The 11,259-nt window shown below is 36.2% G+C and overlaps 1 protein-coding gene across 2 annotated transcripts in view; it reads left to right on the top strand.

Annotated features, from left to right (window-relative positions):
• LOC106852240 (guanine nucleotide-binding protein G(I)/G(S)/G(O) subunit gamma-4) overlaps positions 1-11,259 on the top strand; it is a 92,922-nt gene that overhangs the window by 43,890 nt on the left and 37,773 nt on the right. For both annotated transcript variants that reach the window (XM_014874732.2, XM_088161528.1), the window contains exons 23-33: positions 679-1,312; positions 1,746-1,923; positions 2,807-2,976; positions 4,343-4,573; positions 5,494-5,660; positions 6,106-6,258; positions 7,432-7,623; positions 8,120-8,298; positions 8,806-9,012; positions 10,247-10,423; positions 10,894-10,970. In XM_014874732.2, the coding sequence (XP_014730218.2) occupies positions 679-1,312; positions 1,746-1,923; positions 2,807-2,976; positions 4,343-4,573; positions 5,494-5,660; positions 6,106-6,258; positions 7,432-7,623; positions 8,120-8,298; positions 8,806-9,012; positions 10,247-10,423; positions 10,894-10,970 (2,365 nt within the window). The remainder of the gene's footprint in view (positions 1-678; positions 1,313-1,745; positions 1,924-2,806; positions 2,977-4,342; positions 4,574-5,493; positions 5,661-6,105; positions 6,259-7,431; positions 7,624-8,119; positions 8,299-8,805; positions 9,013-10,246; positions 10,424-10,893; positions 10,971-11,259) is intronic.

Genomic DNA, 11,259 nt, shown 5'->3' with positions numbered 1-11,259 from the left:
TGAATTAAATTCTCCTTTTCCTAGACTAACAGGGAACTGCTTCTACTAGTCTTGTATAGACATCTTTATCTCATAAACTGTATTTTGTTAAAGACTTCTAATTGCTCTGAAAGTTTGACTGTTTCAGATCACAATGTGCAGTTAAAAGTAAGCACTGTTAATTAAAACGTAGTTATTTGTTCTAAATTTGAAGTATGTCTAAAACCTTGGTGCAAAAGAGTTGCTGAGGAGTAATTTGATGTCCACTGCAACACTACAGATTGGACCTCTTACAGAAAGCTCCAAATAGAACAAGCTGCTCTATTTGACCCTGCTTTGGGCAAGGATTCTGGTGTAGACACCTCCAGATGTGCCCTCCACCCTCTGTGATTCTATAAAGGTTCCAGCTGAGGATTAGGTGAAAGGATCATAACTTCAATGTAGAAACTCTGGCATATTGGCAAAAATTACTTTGCATTTTATTTCTTTCACATTTGTGACTTGCTAAATATATGGCTGTGTAATAGCTTACTATCTATACTTTGATTAACCAAATCTGAGCTGTGTTAGGCATTGATTCATTTTTGTACATAAAGTTCACTTGGGCCACTACGATTTTAAGTAGATGACAAGTGTAACATTAAGAGAAAAGCAGAGTTTTAGTGTGAAAGAATTCTAAAGATACCCTTATTTCTCTAGGGAACACATCCAAGGCTAGGGTACAGCAGAAGATAAGCTCTCGGGCACCTAGAAGGCTCTCTAAAAGCTTACCAGCATCACCTACTTCCTCACCCCAAGTTCATCGAAAAAGACTGGGCAGCAGTGTTGGTGACCTGCAGATCCTTGGTGAGCGTGACTACGTTGATCTTCAGAGTAGAATTGGTTTTGTAGAAAGTTCTGAAACTATAAAGAGAGTACAGGAAGAACTGTTCCTTAGCAGCTGTGAGTCTGCAAAAACAGTTTGTGACTCAGAGCTAACATCTGCTGAAACATTTGAGGATATTGCAAAAGAAGTAGAGTTATCTGAAAATGCATTAGAGAGTAAAGAAGCTGATGCAGACCTGAAATGTAATGAAGCTGGTGCTAGTGGTGGTGGTGGAGCTGAGCTATCACTACGTCGTCCAGACAATCTGAAAGGACTGCCTTCATTTCAGAAAGGGCAGAGTAATTTTGCGGGGTTAGGCTTGGCATTCTCTGTTCTTGGAGCATCATCAGCCATTGCTCGCTGGCCAAGCTTTGCTGACAAGAATGTTCTTCCTGAAGACTGGGACAGTCTTGCCTTTTCTTCAGCTAATGAGAATACCCCAAAACCATCTGAAAGCCCTGATGACAGGTAAGCACAAAATAATTAACATGAGCTTTAATTTCACAGTTCTTGCTCTTGATTACTATTCCAAAAAAAATCTAAAGTCTGACAATTAAGGGAATGTTTTCAATAGCTGTCACACACAAATCTATTGAGCTTTTAGTATATAGAATTTTCTGTTTCAGTTTTTGTTTTATTTATGTTACAAATTTTTGAAATCAGTATTTTTGCTCTGTACAGTAAAAGTGGGAACTGCTCACAAAAAAGTAGTTCTGTTTAGATTATCCTTTTTACCATCTGCCATCTAAAAATAAGTGTTAATAGAGATTGGTAATTAGAAGTATTGGAAAAATTGTCTTCCAAATTTCTAACCTGAATCCTCTTCCTGTCCCTCAAGAATTGCAATTTTGCATTTTTTTAATCTTTCCTGCTGTGGTGAAACATATTTCTCTGTTTTCAGATGTGCAGAAGACTATCTTGTGCTTATCTGTTGTGGATTATATGATCTCTTGCGTGGAGTTCTCCTAATCCTACCAGATATCATGCTAGAAGATGTGATGGACAAACTCATCCAGCCTGATTATCTTATAGTTCTGGTGAACCACCCATCTCCTCTCATACAACAAGGAGTCATTAAAGTAGGCCTATATCAAATGTTTCTCCTAAAAAGATGTGTACCAGCATGGTTAATATGTTGGAAGTATGATGGGATTTTAATATTTTTGTTTAGCTTTCTTCTGTTTTCTGCATTTATATCTGAGTTTTAAGATAAGTTTTCACTGTACGAGTTAAAAAAACCCAAAAAACAAAGAACAAGCAAATCAAAAAGCAACATAAATGCAGACTTTGAATAGATAAATACAGTCCCTAGTGTAAGCCAAAGGCCTTAAGAGCTTATGATAGCATTACCATTGTAAATGGAAGCAACAATGCAGAAAGTCAGTGACACAAAACATGATGCAGTGTGTAAAAAACTGCTTGCACCTTAGTTTGTGTTGTAACAGTTGGCTTTGAGTTGTTCTGAGGAGTCATTCACACGTGTGGACTGAAATGGACTTGAGGCTTCAAAATGTTTTCAGAGATTTTTGTAGTATTAAGGATAATGTTTCTATATGACAACATTATGTAGATAAAAAATTTGGAGTAGATTTATATTTTAATTTAAAAAATAATAAGGCTATATGGCTTTAATAGTAACAAATGTCATGCATGCATTTGCATGCACACCAAAGTGTAAGATGGAACAAATATAAAAAATTAAAGTATTTATGCATTTGCCTACTGTTGTGTGTGACTTCATCTGCCCCAAACTTGATGAAAAACGTAGGAGTGTTCAGATCAAAAATATCTTATCAGATGTTGATTGTAACAAGGAACATGTAGATAGCAGCTGCAGTAGTTTAATTGATGTTTTACAATCTTGAATTAAAAAAAAATTTCAATCACAGACAACAATTTAACTTCCAGGGCAGTTATATTAAATGTTTAACTCTTACACCATAATTATGCATTTATTTTTAGTTGTTGGATGCATATTTCAACAGAGCAAGGAGGGAGCAGAAGGAGAAATTCTTAAAGAATCGTGGCTTTTCTTTGCTAGCCAACCAGCTCTATCTCCATCAGGGGACTCAGGAAGTTATAGAATGCTTTTTGGAAATGCTTTTTGGCCGCTCTGTTGGCTTGGATGAAGAGTAAGTAATGCTGTGCTTTTATATCCTGTAACAATGTGCGAGTTAGGTGAACAACCACAAAAAAGGTTCCTTCAAACTATTTTGGTATGTTTTTGTTGTTTAACATCGAAATGTATTAAAATCCTTAGGGCTATTGTGTGGCCCTTAAACTGCTTGTAAGCAACTTCATCTGATGGAGGCTGTCAGCTGGGATCTTGTAAACACTCAGACTTTGTGCCTTTGTGCCTCAGAGGCCTTGAACTCAAATGTTGTGTAGTTAGTTTAACTCTCTCTGTTCCTACATGAAACCGATTTGTATCCTTAGAAGTTTTTAGTAGTCACTAGACTAATCTTGGATTTTGGTAGGTAATTAAGGAAAATCTTGATGCCACAGCTGCTTCCTCGTCTTGGCTCCAGATTTTAATGGCTGGCTGTTTTAGGGAAAATCCCAGAGATAACATCATTTTCATGAACTGAAGAGCCATCTCATATTGACAGAAAAGGAGATTACCTTTAAGCAGACAGCTGTACAAATAAATATTTTTTAGAATTAGTCTGACTACTTAATGCTTGTACAGAAATGACATGTGTAAATACAATCATTGGAAAAATCTTGCAAAAAGGTCCTTCTCAATTGCTGCCTCTGCAGGATTTGTAGCCAAATTGCTTCTGCATCTTGACCTGATCTTCACCACTCAAAAACTATTCCAGTTTAACTGCAATATTTAGTTATGGCTGCTTAATTTGCCCCAAGGCAGAAAACTGTTACTTCAGGATTTATTGTGGGGCTGGAAAGGTAATTCTAATGTCTCAAGTTTCTAGGATTGTGTATAATAGTCATATGATGGGCTCATAACCTTATAATAGTAAAGCAATTTCTTAGTGCACAAATAAAATACGGTCTGAAGCACTGCTTTGAATTCTGCAATCGCTATAAGCCAGGTGCCAAACTTTATTAAACTTCAGCAGTAATGGATATAGGACGTCAAACCTGCTGCCCGTCAGTATATTGTTACAGTGATGACAAGCTATATCTGTTCTCTCATGGCGTCTATGTATTGGAAAGGTGATGCAACATTCTTCTGCAGTGATTAAAACCCCCTCTATTTGCATGAAGTCTACATTGTAGACAGTTGGTAGTTAGCTGAAGCGTGGGATTTACTTTTTAGGATCTTCGTTTCTTTGTGGCTCTATGAAAAGTTTCTTTTTCTCTTATTGGACTTTTTAGTAGATAAGTATTGTTACTACAATGAAATGTAGGAACTTACCATGGACATCTTTGCCAAAATATGAGCATATGATACATAATTGGTATTCTAGTTGCATGTACTATTTTTGTTATCAGTTTGTTCTTTAGGATGCCATTTACTCTTATTTCTGTTAACAGATTTGATCTGGAAGATGTCAAGAGTGTTGGACTCTTTCGAAAATGGTGTGTCATTCCTGTTCTGGGTCTAATAGAGAATTCTCTCTATGATAATGTTCTCCTGCATAACTGCTTCTGTCTTCTCCTGCAAATCATAAATTCCTGCTCAAAAGTTGCAGACCTACTGCTTGATAATGGTTTGCTGTATGTGTTGTGTAATACGCTGGCTGCTCTCAATGGGCTGGAAACAAAGTAAGTATTGTTTCTGTTGCTATCCAATATTCTAGGCACAGCCTTAAGGCTAGCAAGAAATTACTGTGTTGTATTTTTTCTACTTTTTAAAATTATCAGAGCATGTGCAAACTACTGGGTTTGAGGTTTTCAGCTTTATACCTATAAGTTAATGTTTAGTCAGGTCAAATAATTGAGTATAAAATGTTCCCTCCATACCTTAAATGTTCAAGTGGAATGACATTTTAAAATGTGAGTTTGTCACACCATCTGCACTTTCAATGCTTTTCTTAATAAAACTAAACAGTGAGATAAAGGCCCAGGAAATGGTAGCATTCTTCTGTATCTATGCCAATATCAAAACTGAAGAAAAGGCTCTTCTGTACTGCCTATGATTTAATATTTGAGACTTTGAGTAACTTCAGTGACTTTATTAGCTATAAAGATTCTGTATTTTAAAAAAGGTTATACAAGGAACAAAGGAGAGACAGGGCTTTGTTATTTTATTTCATTAGTTGGTATCCTGAAGAAATGGAAAGGTTTCCTTTTTACCTCAATATAGTTTTTGTTCAGCATGATTACAAAATGAGATTATCCTGATTTTTTTTTTTTTTTTTTTTTTTGAGAAATATAGGATTTCAGACTTGTTCTTCAACTTAAAAATCTGATCGTAATACATCACTGCTTTTCCAATAAAACTCTGCTGCGCTCAACATTAGAATGCCTCAAAAATCTGCAGGCATCCAATCTGCCAAAGTTAATGCTAAAGAAATGTTTTGAATTATAATTTTCTAGTCTTCTGCAGTAACATTTTTATATGAGGTACAACATAATCTTAGGTCCATTTGGCAGAAGTAGCAAGGGGAATAATAATGGGTCTTGATAAGGGTTACAATCTACTAGAATTGTCATGTTTCTGGTAACTACAACTTTGTTTGCAGCATTCCCTTGAATGACTACAAGTTACTTGCATGCGATATACAACAGCTGCTGGTAGCAGTTGCAATTCATGCCTGCAGCTCCTCAGGTTCTCAATATTTTCGTGTTATTGAAGACCTCATTGTGCTGCTGGGTCATCTCCAAAATAGTAAAAATGCAAGGATGCAAAGTAAGTTGTCTGCTAATTTTTGGGGTCATGGGACTGGAAAAGTAAATCCCTTTCCTGCTGTTTTTTGTTTAATTATCCTGCTGAGGGAGAAGGGGAAGTGTTCTGGTGATGAACCTTTCTCTTCTAAGTGGTTCTCAAATTAATAGTTTCCCTTAGGAGCCTGCCTTGTGGTGTGACTGTAAAAGTTCTTTAAGGATATTTAAAAGAAAACATTCTGTACAGTTTCGTTTAGCTTGTTTTAGAGTAGTCAAATTCAATGGCTTTCCTATGAGAACTCATTTCTGTAGTGTCTATATCTGTGGAATAGTGAGGTGACTTTGTGTGACCGCTGTTGAATCTAGAGTTTTATAGTTCTTGATGTTGCGTTTTGACTTGTTATGAACATCTGGTAAAAATTCTTGAAGATGTGTAAAGCATGTCATGTATACTTTGTATGCCTCTCTAGATATGGCAGTTGTTCTGCAGTTAAGAGTTCTTCAAGCAGCCATTGAGTTAATAAAAACCACAGCAAGCCAAGATGCTCAGGAGCAGGCCAGTTCAGCGCCGGCACCCTCAGCACCACATCGCGCAATGTTTCAAAAGCGCAAAGGCATGGCGGGTGAGTAGCAGAAGTGTAGCATTCTTGTACTTTCTCCTGTATGTATTCCTTGATGATTCCATGATATTACCTTCTCTGGGGGCTCTCTTAAGTTCACAAGTTGCTTAGTAAAGATGTTTTTCAAGTAATTTGTAATGCTTGTAATAGCCAATCTCACGGTAAGTGAATGCCAAAATCTAGTCAATGCTTGTAACTAACACAGCTGTGATGTGGAGGTTGCTTTGTTGCACATCTCTTCATTAGAGACCATCCTGAAATGAATACTTGCCCCTCCAATTTTAGACTTGGAAGTGCCACTGTGATTGTGTTTTTAAAACCTCTGTCGAGTTCTAGTTTTAGCAGTAATACTTTGCCTGTATTTGATAGCTAGTTAGTCCTCCTGCAAAGGTTTTGGAGTTGTCTGGTTGTAAGTTGATTTTGTATGTCTCATACAAATAAAGGTGCATTAAAGACTTCACAGAAGGTATAGTTTAAAAACCTGGCAAACACTTTTTATTCTCTGTTTATTATGGGAATGTTTCTCTTGAGATGGCCAGCTTTTGAGACCCCTCTCCATCCATGTTCAGTACAGTGGAAATGTTTTTATATCAGTGAACTTGGTAAGGCACTAAAGGTAAATAAAAATAGTTATTTCCAAAAGAAGGAAGTACAATCAAGGCGTCCCAGTTCATTTCAAGAAAATTCTGAGGAATATTCTTATAAGTTAGAGACTATGCTTCTATTAGCAATAATAGGTATGGTACAAAATGTGTTTGCTGATATGTCTGGCTCATCATTTGTGCTGATGAACTCACTCTGCAATATGTTATATTTTGTTTTATCACTAATTTTCAATCCTTTATCCTATTCATACACTAGAATAGGAATAAAAATAGTGGGTTTGAATGTTTAGCACAAAGATATGGAAGTCATACAATAAATCCGATCTTGAGGCTAGCTAATTTCGTGGTATTAGTTATTATTTGAAATTTATATATTTATTCTCAAAAAGCTTTAAAAAATTAAAAATAAAAAAGACAAACACCCAATGACACTTATGTTCCCTTTGATACTGATGTATTTCAAATGTTTGTTGCATTAAATGATGTGGACTCTTTGGATGAAAGTAGTTGCTGAGTGATTGAGGTTTTTATGCATTTTAGTAGAATTCTATTTGTGCTTCTCTCCTTAAAGGTTCCAGGAAGTTTTCACTTGCTCAATCTGATGCTCTGCTGGTGAAAATGCGCTCGCTAGCAAGTGAGGAATTCAACATGATGATGCAGCGGAGAATGAGCCAAGAAAATCCTATCCAAGCCACTGAGTCTGAGTTTGCACAAAGGTTACAGAGGCTGACTGTTCTAGCTGTTAACAGGCTCATTTATTTAGGTAGGATTTCTTTTTGGTTTGTTTCTGTTTTGATGAAAAATGAATTCTTGCATTTGGAATGATGAAGTGTTAGAGAGGAAAGCTGTTCCATTGACACAGGTTTCATGGATTTAGCCATAAAGCATTGTTCTCTATGATTTGTCTCTCAGTATTATGTAACTGGCAATCTAGGTACTGTTTTTCTCTGAATGAACTGAACAAGTTGTTTTATTTCTACATTAGTCCCTTCATGCATTAACTGCCTGAATTATTACCTGAAGATTTAACTGCCAATGGGAGCATCTGCTCTCATAAAATGCAATTTTTCTATGAAATGGCTACATTGGTTAGCAAGACTTGATGACTTTGAGAGCTAGTTCAAATTCTGCAAAAGCAAGGGAGAGTGTAAATATGGTAAATATATCAGTAAAGGCAGTATTTGATATAAGGCCAACTAAAGATTTGTAGGATTGTCTTGCTTGAGATGGTATTGATCAATATATACTTAAATTTTAAGCCTCTACCGAAGAGTGCCTTGATGTGCTGGGTATAACAGAAAATACAAGTCAAAGCACACTTTCAGCATCCCAGCTGGAAGTTCCTGAAGAGGAAAGCCAGCAAGAACTGACTAGCAGAATAAATCCTTTTCTGAAAGAAATGGTCAAAATGTTGGTGGAAGGAATCAAAGTATCAATTGTAAGTAATTAGATGTTGTCCACATTAAAGTATGTTTCATAAGATTTCTTTATTAGGAACTTCAATGCATAGTATATTCTGTTCATCAGTGCTTTTTTTACTACCTCTCTCCAGTCAACTGTGGCATTAAAAATCCTGTTCAGCTTGCTACTTATTTGTGGTTGTAAAATAAAAAATGTCTCTCTTCTGATTTTTTTACCTTTTACATTTAGCAAAATTCTGCTTGAACAAGAACACACAGCTTAAATAGACTTCCCTGTATTATGAAAATTTGCTCAGTTTCCTAAACTTCAACATTTAAGTTTGCTGAAGCCTATAAAACCAGATCTTCTGTGCATTCACAGGTGGTAGAGATTTTTTGAGCGGTTTGTTTTTAGTATATTTTAGAGATGGGAAGGAGAGCTTTTTCATTTTGATCTTATTAACTGTGTTTATTTTGTGAAGTGAAAAACTTCATAGAAGAAAGTCCTAACCCTGTAAGATTAAAAAGTTGTCTCCATTACTTAGGGCACCAGCAGAATGAGCACTCCAAAGCAGCAGTGGAATAGAATCCTCCTGTTATGTAAAGACACATTCCGTACACAGCTTGGGAGGCTTCTTGTGCATAGCTTGTCTCCTGTAAGGCCTCTGCAGGAGAGGAAGCAAGCTTTGGAGATGGTACACGAAGTAAACCAGCAAGAGATTTTGCGTGACTGTCTTAGCCCGACTTTGCAAGTAAGCTCAAGAGTTTTCGAGAGAAGTTTCAAAAACCTATATTCAATTTTTTGTCTAGATTTTACAATTATTTAGAACTGTATGTGGCTAGTGGTTCACTGCTATATTCACTGCAATGTTTAGTGACTGACAACTGTCATACAAAACACCTGTGTGTACCTCTGCAATTGCTATCCTATCCTGAGAACAGATAGAATTAAGTCTGGGTATGCTGATGCTGTTCTGCATCAAACAGATGCCCTGTATAGTGCAGAGACAAAAGGTGATACTAGTTTTAACATGAAGGATTTTACTGAGGAAACTAGGAATTAATATGCCCTAAAAAAGCAAATTAAGGAAGGAATTATCCTTGCTTTGGAACTATTAACTGCAGATTTCCTGAAGCTTGTAAGAGCTGATTGCAACTAGATTTTAAGAAGCAGTCAATCCTCAACCAAAGCAGTACTTTCTTTTCTTACTTAGCCTTTATTAGTCCTTGAAGTGGGATTGTGTATTCCATATTCTTAAGTTAAAAAGTTGAATAGCTTCTCACTGCTTTTCTGAGTTTGTCAGAAGTTAGTTATGTGCAAGCTTGAAAGCAGTCATTTCTTAGAGTCACAGGGAGAAATCAATTAGGAATGTTGCAGTTTGAGATCTTCAGGAGCTGCAAGAATGAAATAAAAGACATGCCACAGTTTGAGTCACTGTATACTAAGGAGAAAAAGTATTTATTGGATTCGTTTATGGCACTCACATATTTCTGATCATGTATACATTATTCAAATAAGTTTTATCAGATAGGAAAGAGCTGATGTACTAGCAGTGGCTTCTGTGTGACAGTGTCACGTTGAGTGTGTTTACAGCTTTTGTCTGCTTAACTTCATTATCTGTCAGCTCTCATTTGTTTAATCAAATGAGGTGTAGTGTTCTTGGCAGGCCAAATTAGAAGTCTCTGGCACATATTTCCTGAAGTATAAATAAGGCTGCAGGAGCTGAGTACTGGGGGAAGAAACAGTTTTCTTGCAAGCCATTTGAAAAGCCACAGGATGCTGGGGCAAGTTTTATCATGTGAGGATAAAATTCAGCATGTTTTTCTAGTTTCATAAAAGTTTATCTTTAACCATTAAAACTGTCTTTTTCTTTGAATTAGACTAGAAAAGGGAATAAAAGAAGAGGGGAAAACACTGTTCAGTGTTGTGGAAACAAGCATGATCATACAGCTATATTCTCTTCTTTCCTTCTTTTCATCTTCTAGCATGGGCCTAAATTAGTGCTCTATTTGTATGAGTTAATGCACAATCACAGTGATGGAATGACCAAAGAACAACAAAGAGCAGCAGGAGATTTAATGAATACATTGAAAAGTTGTGGTTATAAATGCATTCCCCTGAGCCCACGACCGAAACCAGATTTCATAAAAGCTTTGAAAGAGGTTTGTGAATAAAAACTTTGCTTTAAAATCTGGATGTATTTAAGATAGCTTTCTTATATGGGATCAAAGTTTAACTGCAGATTGTGGTGTTCTTTGGTACATGGCTTATTCTTTTGGGAATTCTCTTTGGGTTCTCAGTAACTGTCACATACTCTCTTCACAGCAAGCTCACAAGCTTCTTGGTTAAACATATTATTTAATCCAGAGGAAGATGGGAGTTCATAATAAGCTACTAGGATCTCTTATTTTCAAGAAAATAATTATTGATTTCTTGCAAAGAGAAAAATTATTATATAAATAGAATAAAATGGCAGTAACGGAAATGAAGCCTTGCTGGTTTTAAATGCTGTGAAGATATCAGCTGAACACTTTTGTCACTCTTCCTTTTTAAAACTGGCATACCCTCTTGCCTCCCCTTCCTTATTTTGTCCATCTGAGAAAAGAAAGTAATGTGTAAAACTTCCATTCAGGATCAGAAGAAATATGAGATGGAAGAAGGTGTAAACAAAGCTGCGTGGGAGAAGACAATGGCTAATAATCGGCAGAAGTAAGTACCTTAGAGAGGCTGCGAGAACTTGAAGAAATATGTTCTCTGTTCAACACTTGCCATTGCAAAGTTGCTTGTGCAATTATTATGGATGGGTTTTTTTCAAATTAACAGCATCGTTAGTTTCCAGGCTTTTAAATATACTGGTATATTATAGGCATATGCATTTTGATAGGTTGCATAATAAATGGCATTGTGTGAAACTCAATACGAATTTTTTTTGCACATTTGGCATTTCACCCTTAATTTTATGACTAGGTATCTGTCCAATCACCTCTCCTGTTGCTGT

The sequence above is a fragment of the Sturnus vulgaris genome, chromosome 3, assembly GCF_052056855.1.
Source record: "Sturnus vulgaris isolate bStuVul1 chromosome 3, bStuVul1.hap1, whole genome shotgun sequence".
NCBI lineage: Eukaryota > Metazoa > Chordata > Aves > Passeriformes > Sturnidae > Sturnus > Sturnus vulgaris.
Note: the sequence above shows the minus strand (reverse complement) of the source record. Positions and strands in the feature narration are given on the sequence as shown.